The 14105-nt window shown below is 48.0% G+C and overlaps 1 protein-coding gene across 1 annotated transcript in view; it reads right to left on the bottom strand.

Annotated features, from left to right (window-relative positions):
• Nucleotides 1–10780, bottom strand: part of cadm4 (cell adhesion molecule 4) — a 166721-nt gene extending 155941 nt beyond the window's left edge. Inside the window, exon 1 of the mRNA XM_086113714.1 lies at nucleotides 10460–10780. Coding sequence (XP_085969840.1) covers nucleotides 10460–10532 — 73 coding nt within the window. The 5' untranslated portion in view covers nucleotides 10533–10780. The remainder of the gene's footprint in view (nucleotides 1–10459) is intronic.
• Between the last annotated feature and the right edge of the window lie 3325 nt (nucleotides 10781–14105).

Genomic DNA, 14105 nt, shown 5'->3' with positions numbered 1-14105 from the left:
TTTAATGAAACCGTTTTTTTTTTAGGAGCGGTACTTCTGCATAGACAGCAAATAATTTTTTAAAAAATGCTTTGGGGGCTTTGCTATCGTCCACCATTTTTTTTTTTTTTTGTGACCAGGATCGTTTTCATTGCGCCGCTAATTAACCGGCTCTAATTTAACGGTTGTTTGCGGTCGGCTAATGAAGTGGATGAAAGAGCACTCCTCCCCGCGTGCATCCAGAAAAGCCCGAGAAAGTCCGCATCGTTGCGAGTCAAGTCGAGGCTTCGAGCGCTCAGACGACGCCGGTTGAGGGATTTCCTTCGACCGCGCGGAAGGTTTGAAACGGCTTTCGCACTTTGTGGAAATCGTCGTTGCCACCCCTATTTCAGCACTTTCCAAACCGCGGAACGAAATGGCTCAGGCAGCAAATACGTCACACTACTTCTTTGCCAGCCTTCTAATCACTTGAATTTTTTTTTTTGTTTTGGTTTATTTTTGTCCAATCAGATTTGAGCTTCTCAGAAATTCAGCTGCGGTATTTCTAATCTCCAAAAAAGCAACACTGTGGGCGACTTGACTCGCAGTAACGGCGCTAAAACGTGCCGATAGTTTTCATTTGTAGTCATGTGGAAGAAAGCGTTTGCCTGACAACAAGGCAACACGCGAAACCGCCGCGTGTCATTTCCCAAAGAGAGCTGCAGCCATCTTCTTCATTTGAAGAAAACCACTTCAACGTGTTCTTTGAAATTACAAAGCGATAATAGCTTGATCACACTTAAGTAAAGAACGGTGGCAAAAGTAATTCGGGGGAGAAAAAAAAAAAATCACAGCGAGCGGAATCGGCTCTTCATCTTCGTCACACGCGGCGATGGCTCAAATGAATTCACCACTCAAGGGGAAAAGACAGCGGAGAGCATTTCCCAGACAGGAAACTCTTCCGAGACCTCTTTGCCGTTGTTGTGCTCGCCTTGTGAGAACATTTCCACCTGATTTCCCCGAAGATGGCGTTCCGCTACGAGCGGCAATTGCCAGCCGGCGACAATCTCATCAAAGCCAAACTATTAAACGGCAACGATACCGGCAAGGATTCAAAATGGCAGGCAGAAATGCTCACGCGTCCCCCCGCATGAAGTATCGCCCGGCATCGCCCGCAAATTAGGTCGGAAATGAAAGGGCGGCGCGCTTTCGAGGCAACGTGAGCTACGCGATTGTCGCCGCGGGCCAAACTCCGGCCGAAGAGGCCATTCGCTGTCGATTTTCAGACAGGCCTCAGCATATATTTTTTAAAAATGACTTTTGACACGGCTTGCAACCAACCCGGTTGGATGCAACCCACTACTACGAATAAATCTGACTTGGAGAGTTCTTCTCGATATGCAAATAAACGATTATCCTACCAGGCTGGGGCTGCCCGCTGGTTGGCAATGGATCCTGAATGGGCAAAACATTTGACACCATTTTGTAATTGCAGTCGTTGTGGACAGACGGGGATGCCTGAGAAAATCCAGAAGATTGCGTGCGGTTATCGGCAAGTCGGTTTTATTGAACGTCTTAATAGACACGGCTGGGGGGGGGGGGGGGGGGGTTCCTTGCCGACGTTCAAACGTTGGTGTGCTCGTTTGCCGAGCTCTGGTCAAAGGGCGTCCTTTGCGACCTCGTCACATCACGAGCAACCGTGGCCCTCCGAAGCGATGGCTGACTCTCCCCCCTTCACTCCCATCTTCATCCCAGACCATCACCATCCCTCCATCTATTTGCCTCCTGCTTATTTTCCTTCCATTCCGCGCTTTTACTTTCCCTGTTCTGTAATTTTTGTTCTCCCTCCCCCTTCATGTGGCAGCCCAAATGCCGCCATTGTTCACTCGTTTGTTGGACTCTCCCGCCTGACTCTCCCCTCCTGAGCTTTCGCACGTTCGCGCTTCACTGGTCTGCGACGTCTGCCCCTTGGCGACTCCCAAACACCACCGACCCCCCCCCCCCCCCCCCCACCACCACCACCATCACTTCCTTGCTTGGCTCTTTTATACTCTGTCCAGTCAGTCGGCTCTGACCTCATCAGTCCCCGGCTGGCCGGGCTATCTGCCCTGCTCGCTCTTCATCAGCCGGCCCTCGCTCGACTCGCAGACCTCCCGGAGGGCGAGGGCAGAAATTGGCTTTTATTGGATCGTTCTACTTTCTGATCTCGGATGAGCACCTGATTACAACTCCCTCCCCTCTTCATTCCAGTTGACTAGAAGAGTTTACAGATCCCAGCCCTTCAATTCTCCCAACTTGGCCTTTTCAGCCCAATCAGCCACTCTTGTCCAATCGCAGCATCTGCAGTCTAGTGTGTGTGTGTGGGGGGGGGGGGGGGGTGTTTACAATCGTTCACACTGTCTCACCATGTTAGAACGCCGCCCTACAGGAGCTGCGGAGACAGGTGTCACAACAGTGAGGGCGGCCGTTAAACAACCAGACGGCGAGGCCGAAACGCTCACGCGAGATGTCACGGAAACGGCGCAGAATGCCCGCCCGGCTTGTGAGTTGACGGTGACATCGCTCTCAATTTTTGTTGATAACGCATTCATTAAAACATTTTGGCGGAAAAAAAAAATACAATCAAATTTCTTAAATATCATGACAAAACCGTCACATTGGCAACGCTGCGCTTGGAAAATAGACAATAAAATAAATACTCGCTCGCTATTTCACGCATTTCGTCTATCGCAGGAATATTCTGGATCGATGTCACGATAACCATAGAACCACAACGAGCGTGGATGTTATACCGGCAACGGACCAGGCACTGAGGCGCAAATGTTGACTCTTAACGTCATGGCAACAAGTCGGAATGTTCACTCCACCCCCACCCTCGCCCACACCTCTGTGTCTGCTTACTCTTTTGTTAATCTCTGACAGACCTTAAACATCACTCAGGGTTGACCTCCAAATGAAGACGGTGTGAAATGGCGGTGCGGAGGGTAAAGACGCCGCATTGGGTGATGGCTCGGAGGGAAGCTGCTTGCTCAGGGGGACGTCGAGTCATGAGCAAGGAAAGAAGGTGAGAAGGGCGCTTCGGTTGCGACTTTGCCGAATGAGCAGCGGCGAACCAAAGCCGCCGTCCTTGTCATTCTACTTGGAAAAAAAACTTAAAGTTGGAGGGTGGGGGGCAGCCATTTGCGAGCGGCACGTGGGGGCGTGGGGGGGGCTGGGGGTGGGGGGGGGGAGACATCGATCAGCGTCAGGATGGGTGCGAGCAGCCCCGTCTGGGGAATAGTAATGGCTAGGTGATGAGGTGGCAGCCATAAAGCACGAGTCCGCATTAGCGCCGGCTTGATTAGCGACGCAACGTTTCACCGATGTGCAATTAAACGAATGGTCAATGGAGACGGACGCCTTCAATTAGCAGCAAATGTCTGCTCGGGCGCCCGTCAATCACTCAATCACAGCTCTTTTGCTCTGTTCGCCGAGGAGGGGGGGGGGGGGGGGGTCGAATTATATCAAGTGACTTGGTAGGACGGCCCCGAATTAATGATGCCTCGTTGCAGTGAAAGCGGTCCAAAAATAAAACATTTAAAAAATTTAAATTCTGCGCTTCCACGGTTGATTTGCTCAGTGACCAAGCTCGAAATGCAATTCATTCGAATGTCAAACTGTTGCCCATTGAAATAAGTTGAAAGGCCGTTGCATTACCCAAAAGACTAACACATAATTTTTTTTGGGGGGGGGGGGGGGGGCTTAACAAAATATATGATCAAAAACATAATTGAAGAGCACGGAAACAAATGAACTACTATGAGAAGCGCAATTACAGCACAGTTTTATGCCTTTAAGGGGCGTGGCCTAGCGGGTCTAAGTCACCCCTTGCTACACTGTTGCCATGGAAACACGCTGTTCGCCAAGAAAACACCGCACATGGTTGTGCGTTCACCGCCCCCCTCGATTCACATCTAAAAGTGAGTGTGGCTCACCTTGCCCAAATGTGGGGGCATCGCCGTACTTTAAATGCTCATACGTTTTTTTTAATTGATTTACTAGAATGGCAATGTAATTGAAACAAACTCAGAAATCGAACTTTGGCTTGCAAACAGTTCCAATTTTTTTAGGTGCAACTTCCCACCAAACGTTCAAGACCTCGACGGTGTCTGTGGTAAGGAAAACCACAATCAAGACTTTTTAAGGCTACTTCTTTGGAATTTAAAACCTCCGCCTCATGAGAGATGACCGGAGATAACGGTCGAACCAGAAATGAAAGATGGAAGGACGTCTTCTGCTCAGCAAAACGCCGCTGACAAATAACCTTAAAAAAAATAAATGACATTTTTTTGAAGAGCTCTCAGTTTCGGATAAACACGCTAAATTTTAAATAGCAACAAGCGCACTCACTCTGGGAAGAAATGTGAATTGGAACACATTCATTCCATTTCCGTGACTTCCACTGTGAAAAGAAGTGGTTAAAATTGGAAAACGTTCCCGTCCGTTCCCGCCGTTTTTGTTGTTTCACAGCATCTCGCGCGAGCGGCTTTACGCCCCCGCTGCGTCTCATCCAGTCGTGCGATGTCCTCGCTTGGGGGATGACAACAGTCTTATCAATGGGACAAGCGCTCCAAAAACAATTACAAATCACATCGGACGCTACGGGGGCAGATTAGGAGAGAATCCCAGAAAAACATCAGCGCCACTAAATGCCGCAGTGAGGAACTCGAGCCTCGTCTGAGTAATAGAGCCATAAAATCCTCACGGGGGGTAATAAAAGCCATCCCACAATGAGCTGCGAGACTCTCTCAAGTCATGACTTTGCCCGATTCGCAAAACGCTCCAATTTGTTTATGGGGATCTTGTGGGGTTAGCCTGTCAGGACGCTTTCAGACGTCACGGCTCGATGGAGACGCGCGCACTTCCAAAAAGGTCAACTTCTCCGACGGCATGTGTTCTATTTGATTTCGTCGTACCAAGGACGGACCAAACTTAGTGTTGACTGATCGTAAAGATTGCGCAGGTTTAATATTTCCGATTGTACTCCCCGAAAAACAAATACTGTAAACACCCTTCACAAACCTCGCGCCACAAGATAATCGGGCAGGATCTTGCAGATCAGTCAGATATAAAAAGCCTTCATACAAAACACGAACACTAATCACTCAGGATATTTAATATCATCACTCTTAACACACCATAGATAATCACTCAGAATCTTTCAGATCAGTTCGGAAAAATTTATTTTAACACCACAAACCACTCGGGATATTTCAGATCATGCAGAGAAAAAAAAATAAAAATCATTCTTAACACGCCAAAAAAAATCATTCTGAACAGGATAATCGCATGGGATCTTTCAGATCCGGGAGGTGTGCAAAGGGAGGAAGAAGATATGCAGAGGATAATCACTCAGGATCTCTTGGATCACGGAGGAAAGAAATAAAAGAATAAAAATCACAGTTGACACCCCCACCCCGTAAATTAATTGCTCAGGATCTTTCAGATCAGTTCGGGAAAATCTCTCTGAACACACCCCACAACAAGGGATAATCGGTCAGGATCTTCCAAATCGGAGATGAAAAATCACTTTGAACACACTGTACAATAATCGCGCTAGGATCTTTCTGATCCTCTGGGATAAAAAAAAATAATAATAATAATCTCTTTAACATCCAAAAATAATCAGAGGGAAAAAAACGACTAACCATAAACCACACCAGAAAAAAAAAATCACTTAAAATCTTTCAAATCCAAGAGAAGAAAATACAATTCGCTCCCAAAACAGCCATCACTTCAGCATAAGCAATCAGGAGAATCTTTCTTCGGACACTCGAGAGAGAATACGCTCCAATTTGGCTCAGGAAAAGAAGACAATCGCATATTCCTATCGCGCAACGGCATCAAGTCGCTGCCTTGAACTAGCGAGCGGCGTTGGCCTGTGGCGGCTCACCGCCCGAGAAGCACCCGCACATTCTAATTAAATTGTTGACAAGTTTATTTGTGGGTGAATTATCCCTTCAAGGTTCGGCGGATCAAGGATAAACGTTGGCTCTGGCCGCAGTCTGCCGGGGAACAAAAGGCAGCGGGCGAGGTAGCGGCAAAGCGAAGGGAAAGGCAATTTTGAACTGGGCCGAAGCAATCCGACAAGCATCGGAGGCGGCGCCGACGCCTCTGACAAACGGCGGTGGAAGCGCTCCGCCGCGACACCAAAGGAAACGCATCCGAGCGTGTTCCTCTACCCGACATATTTTCTCTAATAACTTTCATCAACGCTGCGCGCCCAAATTACCCGAACGGCAATCCAAAGCGGTGATGAAACCGCAGGTCCCATTTGGGCTGGGTTGCTCACCAAAACAGCAGCGGGTAAATTGTCTCTTGGGTGAAGCGAGCCATTGTTTGTCATCGCACGTCAATGAGTTCCCCGCGCTCAGACAGACAGTTCAGAGAAACTCCAAGTCAGTCACCATGGTAACAAACCGCGTGAACCGAACCCGAGTATACTTGTTGATTTGATATCGGTTTCCTCTCGCCGTCACATGCAACGACTTTGTGGGGGGGGGGGGGGGGGGCAAGGAATGGTATTGCAGAACTGTTGTGTTTTCTGGTATTTTCAAGGATGGCATTTCTGCCCCCCGCCCCCGCTCCCATCCCCACACACAAAAAAAAAATATGTTACGTGAAAAGGTCGCCGATGCGAGGGGAAACGAATCAGGAAGTCATCTGTTTCACTGGACCTGACCTGAATTGCAATATCAAAATACAAAAAAAAAAATTATTAAAATAAAAGTGCTCCCCCCCATCTGCAGTTAAGTAAGTGAACGCGGTGAAGAAATTACTGCCTCTATTCCATGTGCATGCTTCAATTGCTTCCTTATTTTTGCATGAGCGTGTGCATGGGGGGGGACACGGTGCGTCCGCCATACGCAATTGGTATTCCAATCTCAGCAGAGTGCCCAAGAGAGGTCCAAACATAATAATAAGAGGTCCATAACACGGGAGAGGGGGTGTGCGGGGGGGGCACCCCCAAAACGAACGGTTCACATTGCCGGCATTCAAACAAACAAATGGAGGTGATTTAATGCGAGATGCAAAAAGCCGAGTGCTAATGGAGGCACGAAATGGTGGAGGAATACAGATGTGGATTTGGGCGGGGGTGGAAGTTATTAATACTGGGCCAGCAGAGGAGGTGGAGTCGGGGGCACTTGTTTCAGTCGCGGGGTGTGAAAATTTCGGTCGCAGGCTTTTGTGGGCGTTTGTACCTCAGAGCTGCCCCGAAGATACGCCGGCAAGTGGCAGCGCCGTCGTTTCCCCCTTTCTGTCACAAAACTCATTCGACACAACTGACTGAAAGATGATTTTGAATCGGCTACGGCATCAATCGATCCCTTTGGGGCGAATCAAAATCGACATATCGGACAACTGTACGGTTCCAAAGTAAATGTGGTGCATCGGCATTTAGCCGTTCTGCCGCACGCAAATGGAATAAGCAATTTCTTTGCCGCCATTTTCTGGCATCTGGATGCCAAGGAACCATGTTTGAGTAATTTGAGGAGTTTCCCTTTGACAAGAGTAGTGCTTTGTCACCGTGTCTTGTGGTTTTTCCACAGGAGAGAGACAATAATTGATGGCCATGACTGGATTTGGTTGTTTTTGAACAGAAAAAATATATTTTCAACAAACAAATGGAAGTTCTTCCTTTCCCGCCCCAAAAAGAAAATATAAAAATCTTTATTTATTTAATTGCAAGCGCGTCCGGCAATCAGATTGCAGACGTTGCTCGAAAATGGCTCCGGATCTTCAGCCAGCCTGGCCACCGAGTCAAACGGCTCGCTCAAAGAAACATTTTCAAAAATATCCTTTTCGCAAAAAGACTTACTTGGCAGATTCATTTCACACTTGATGGGGAGCCAAACGCTCCGGAGACCAAACTATTTGTATGCAACCAATTAAAAAGCGCATTTCCATAATACCGCATGTCCCCTTCAGCACCGTTGTGATGGGACGTGCTTCTTTTGATGCAAGAAACTGAAGGAATTTTCTTTTCTCTCTTTTTTTAACACATATATGTGAACATAACGGCGACGGCCGCCGGGCCTTGGTTTTTGAAGACCCCAACATGCTCATTTCATTGCATATCTACTCCCTCCGGGTATCGGTAAAAAAAAACAAAAAACCATTGTGGGGCCCCGCACACCCTCCAGTCCGTCGATGGCGGCCCATCCGTGCGTCCGCCTCGCAGCTGCCGTAATCAAAACGCCCGCCGTCTTTCCTCAGGATCGCTTCCGCTGATTTCCTCCCCACAAATGGAGCCTTTCCCGCACAATATAAATGCATATGCTTCACAAAGAGCTCGCTTTTATGGCTCTTCCGTGACTGTCAGACCTACCGGGCCAATCCTTTCCATCCCCCCCCCCCCCCACCCCCCGCCCCCTACACCCAGCTCCGGCGTTCTCTCCTGGCCACTGTCAGCGGCTAGATTAATGACAGTGATCAGCAAGCAGAGGTTTGCCCGGAGCTCACGCGAAGAAGACGCCACTGTAAGCGACGCGGGCCGCATTTAAATGCGGCGCGCGGGCAATTTCATAAAGATGTGCCCACACAGACATACACACGTACACCTTTTTGCATGAGGCATAAACGCCTCCGAGCTCATGCGTATAAATCTTCACTGTGTCCCTCCTGGGGGCTCTCACACACACACACACACACACACACACACAGGAGGGGATCAATCAATGCACAAGCTATAATAGGGCGAGCTTGGCATCAGAGCGGCTGATGTCGGAGCCGTGCGGGTCTCCCACCTGCGCGACAACAGCATCACAGCAGTATGGAAAAAGAAGCAACCCCGGCAACCTTTAACCAGCCTAGCAGGGGGAAAACAAACATCAGGTGCAAACATTTTAGTTCAGTCGCACCCAATTTCCCCAAATCGTGACCGCGTCCATCAGCCACTTACGAAAAACAAACGCACGCCTCTTATAAAAGCCCCCCGCCCCTTTTATCCCAGCAGGAAAGAAAAATGTGTCATCAATCAGATACACAATTTTGAAGCAATTGCAAATAGTTCATGGACATATCCATTCCTTGAAGACGTGCAAGTATTAACTGCGAACGAAGCCCGTTTGAAATGTGTTGCCGAGCAATATAACAGCACTTCATTTCTCAATGGGGCTTCTTTTTTGCTTGGGTCATAATTGCTGGGACATCACCCTGCTTCCCTTGCATTTACGGAATAGATGATGGGACAAATACACACTAGATGGCGCTTGACAGCGCAGATGGACAATAACCTGAAGCATACTGTGAAAGCAAGCGGCTTTTGCAAGTCCATCTCTCGATTTGTAACAACCCCTAGAAAAGCCACACAAGCATGGGGGTGGGGGGAAAACAAGGGTAAACTCATGCAAAATTCTGGTCTAAACAACCCCCCCCCCCAACCCCCTTCTGCCCACCCTGTTGTCTTCCTGGGATGTGTGCATAAGAAATGGAAATCCATCACCAGCATTGGGAGAGCTGCTTGAAAATCTCTTCCCATACAGTAACGAGTTCAAAAATATACTCAGGGACATAAGAGTATGTCATTTGGATAGTAACTAATTTGATTTATTTTTTTTTGTACATATTTTTGGATTACTCCAATACCAAATAAACGTCAAAACAAATAAGCTTTTTTTTTTAAAGATAATTGAACTAATTTAGTTCCGTTTTTTTCTGTAACTGTAGGCAGGTTATAAAGTGAGTTTTTTTTAAATGCAATATACATCACATGCATTCCGTCCCTCCCTAATTTTGCAGATGGTATCGCGAACGGGATTTTTTCTCTCTTTTTTTTTTGTCATTGCATTTGTACTTTAAAACTAAGTACAGCCGCAACTAAACGTCTTAAGTCGTATGTCGGGATCGACGTAAACCGAGGAACGCCCTCCGCGTTGTCTTCCTTTTCATGCAAAGGGTGCCGATTTAATGAGCGAATAGTTTTTACCCACCCACCCCCCCCCGGCCCCCTCAAAATATGAATGTGCAACTCGCAAACTCCGCAAAGGCAAAAATATTCCAACCCGACACCGCTCCACCTGCAAGGCAGACTTGTCATAAAAGCGAACCACTGTCCCAGAAATGCAAAAACAACCAAATGCAAACAAACTGCAAATCCAGCCGTAGCTGAGCGTGATTTATTGATCGCAGTCTTTCGCCAAAATCGAAACGGTCCTGTTGTCTTCCTCACACGCACGCACAAGCAAGCAAGCAAGCAAGCAATCAACTGGAGCCCGGAACCAGCTGCACACTTCTGGTCGCTCCATCGTAGAGCGAAACCGTCGGCGCGTTGGGAATGCAACCGCCACCTTTTCACTTTTTGTTTTCCTTCTCGGTGCGTTCGCGGCGTCCGAGAAGCGACACGCAAGAAGCGTTAAAACAAGTCGAGTGCGGTCGGCAGCCCGCGCAGGGTTGCGCCAACTCCCTCAACGCAAACTTGCACGCGTAACAGAAGAAGAGAAAAAGCAAAGCAGCGTCCTACCGGTGTGCGCCAGGCAGATCACGGCGATGGCAACGAAGGGGACGCGGTACTTCCACACGGACGCCAGCGCCATGGTCGAGTATTCCTCTCTTCTGTCCTCCTCTTCTTCTTTTTTTTCCCCCCGGCGGTGAGCGGTCGTAATTCCTGTTGGCTTTTGCAGGACGTTGGTGGACTCAACTCGGTCACTCGCTCACTCGCACCGGGAACACGCGCTCGCTCCGACTGGGCTGGCGCGCACTCGCGGTGTGTGCGTGCCTACGTTGCGCGCGCGCGTCCGCGTGCGTCTTTTTTCTTGCGGTTGCGCACGTCCACGCCCACTTTCTCTCCGCCGCCGGAGTGTCAACGCGCCAGGAGGGAGAGCGAGCGGGACCGGCTGACGGCTCGGGCCGGTTTTTCCTGGTGCTGACTTTTGATAACAACGCCAGGCACAGGAAGGAGTGTGGAGGGGGGGGATACATTTGGAATCAATGCGCCCCCGCAGCCTACCCCTTTCCTCTCCACAACGTGATTGATCGCCCAATGTTAATGCTCGGAGGGGCAAATGAGAAATTTATTGTTCATACGCATAAAGCGCGCGATGGGAGTGAAACAGATTATTGGCGCTTGAGGTTATTTGTCTTTATATGCTGCGCATTAAAAGTGCACAGGACTTTGGAAGAAGTCAACACTGACGTCACGGTTCTGTCCCATATGGTCTCAGAGCCAATTAAAAGCTTCAGAACAAAGTGGTGGTCGGTAGTAAAACAATATTTGTCTTTTTTTTTTTTTTTTTGGTCGTAGGTTATTTTTCTATGTCTAGTATGTTTTTTTAAACTAATATTGTAGTTTGTAACGCGGTATTTTTCAAAGTTGTATCTTTGGCGCCCTCCACAGGCAACATTGTGGACAGCGTCAGCTCTCAGTTCCTTCAACTTATCCGGTCACGGAATCCTCGATTCACGCCTCGGTTTGCGACGCAATCAGAACCATAATTCATTTTCTGAACCGTTTATCCCCACATAAATATAAAACATATCAAAGCAAGGTTTCAATATGAAGTAATATCTTGAATTATTACTTTAATTGGCTCGTGTTGAGCACGAATGGGACAAATTGAAAGTCACACCGCCACCAGCATCGAATTCAAAGCTCCGTTGACTCGGCCCACATCACACGATCACGCGAACAAGAACAGGTAGAAACAAAAACGAAAAAAAAAATACCGAGTTGACAGTACATGAACAAGAGAGAGTGAAACAAGACAAAACATGAAACAAAACTAACAAATACTCCACAACGATGCAAATGTCCCAAAACACAGATCATGACCTTTTCCCCTTCGATGTGGGCGAGACGATCAGGCAGGCATGCCCATAAAACATTCAGTGGCATTTGCGACGCAAGAGTCGTGGCAGGACACCTCGTTCCTGCTTGCAATGGCCTGAGCATCTGACACTTCCTGGCCAGGAAGAACATAACGGTGCAAGAGCATCCTGTCTTACAGGTGGGGGGTAGGGGGGGCAGGTTTGAATCCTGTACCTCTCGACATATTGCGCAGATGGCTTTCAACTTCATATCGAACACAAAGGGGAAAAAGTCAGCCTGTTTCGAGTGGCCCTCAATTAGCGTTGCGATTAATCCTTAAGCTCCTTAAGTGGAACCCTCGAGAGAGCTCCGAGCTTGTGAGTTTTTTTCACATCAGCAAAGGCACCATCCGCCATCTCACTCCCCCCCCCCCAAAAAATGTCCTCTCGGTGAGTGTTTGTTCCCTTTTTGACAGGGACTCTTCCCCCCCCCCCCACCCCGCCCGCCAACAGCGTCCCGGCAGCAGATGGGTCATTGTCAGAGAGTAATGAGCGGCAAGCACCTGCTTGTGCGCACTAAACTCCTCTTCCTTCATTCCCTGCCGTGTGACACGGCATATGCGGCATACGCGCACAAAACAAAGCGAGCGTGACGGCGGCGAGCTTTGGCAGCCGCGGCCTCGCCGTTGCACGAGCCATCGCGTCTCCTGACGGGGCTCCATTTGGCAAAACGCTTTGGAAAGGGGGCTACTTAGTCAGGGGCCCAGCAAGCCTCGATGATGTCATCTCGCCAGTCAACCCAGGAAACCTTTTTGGCGTTCCTCCTAGCCCGCAGCCGTCCTTCTCAAACTAAAAGTACACACACACAAAAAAGCTAATAATACCGTATTGGCCCAAATATAAGATGGTGTTTTTTGCATTGAAATAAGACTGAAAAAGTGGGGGTCGTCTTATATTCGGGGTCTAGGCATTATACCCATTCACGACGCTAGATGGCGCCAGATATCATTGAAGCGAATGCTGAACTTGACTCCCCAGGCCAAAGCGAACACCTGTCACGAAGAATAAAAATAAAAATAGCGGTAGCACGAAGAGGAAAAATAAAAAATAGCGGTAAGAAAGAAAAGAGAAGAAAATAATAGAAGAGATAACAGAAAATGGAGAAGAAAAGTGGGTCGAAGATCGGCCAGGTTAACCGGCAGCTGAGGAGAAGTTACGGTGTAAACTTCAAGATGCTTTTTGTCTCAAATATATTGTTATAATCATTTGTTTCAGGTGTACTGTAATTATTTTCTGTATAAAAATTACTTTGGTGTTCAAAAAGTCTTTTTTCAAGCTTGAGTCTTGAAAAAGAGGGGGTCGTCTTATAATCAGGGCCGTTCTTATATTCGGGCCAATACGGTAATAATTTCCAAGAATCATCATCATGACGAACATTCAAACAACAAGAGGTTGAGTCTTTTCAACATTACTTTAAGCCACTGGAACATCATGCACAGTTTGGTGAGCAGCGAGTTTTTTCTTCAAGAATTAAGATCCACTGATTCCATCTGGTTATAAAACTTTACAGTAGTCAAGAACATTTTTTTTTAAATCCTATACATTAATGTTTTCTATCCTGAAGCTATTGTCCACAGGTTCATCCACAGGGCACCACGAAGGAGAAACGGTCATGATTCAACACCGCATCGTAGCTGCAAGTTGTGCTGCGCCGCATAACTCCCTGCGAAAATAATCACGTTTATTTCTGCCGGTGCACAGTTGAAGCCTTTTGCACCCGCATAGCTGAATTCCACGGGTCGCTTCAGATATACAACTTCTTGAAGACTTTCTCCGCGCACCCCCCTGCCCCCCGTCCCCTCAATAAGTCTGTACAGTTTGAGTGGAGATACGTATACAGTGTGTAAAACATTCAGGGTTGCTCAGCGGGCGCTTGAATAATCAGTTTAATAACATTACCCCGGCGGTGCGCGGACACACGGGCCGTTAATGAAGTGTCACTGTTAAACTGCCACTTCGCCCCGTTTATTAACGGCGGCCTGCGGTCAGCCGCGCACAGATAATAAAAGTGCATAAAAGCCCAAACATAACTTCAGCCGACAAGCATGATGAAACGATCTGTACCGCGAGCACGCTCACGTTCGTAAGCGCCGATGACGGCGAAGGCTTCGTGGAAAATTAGAAAGGATGAACTTGTGGTCCATGACGATTATTTTTCGGGAGGAGGGGGAGAATGAGAACAAACCTCATTTACTTGAGCTGCCTTGCACACCTAATAAATGGGCGCATTTTCAAGGGTACCTGACTTTTCGACAAAGTGTTATTTGCACTGAGTATTTATGTGTGACTTTCGATTAGCTACA

The sequence above is a fragment of the Hippocampus guttulatus genome, chromosome 6 (genome assembly GCF_054856545.1).
Source record: "Hippocampus guttulatus isolate MCC_2025c chromosome 6, RoL_Hgut_1.0, whole genome shotgun sequence".
NCBI classification, from domain to species: domain Eukaryota; kingdom Metazoa; phylum Chordata; class Actinopteri; order Syngnathiformes; family Syngnathidae; genus Hippocampus; species Hippocampus guttulatus.
Note: the sequence above shows the minus strand (reverse complement) of the source record. Positions and strands in the feature narration are given on the sequence as shown.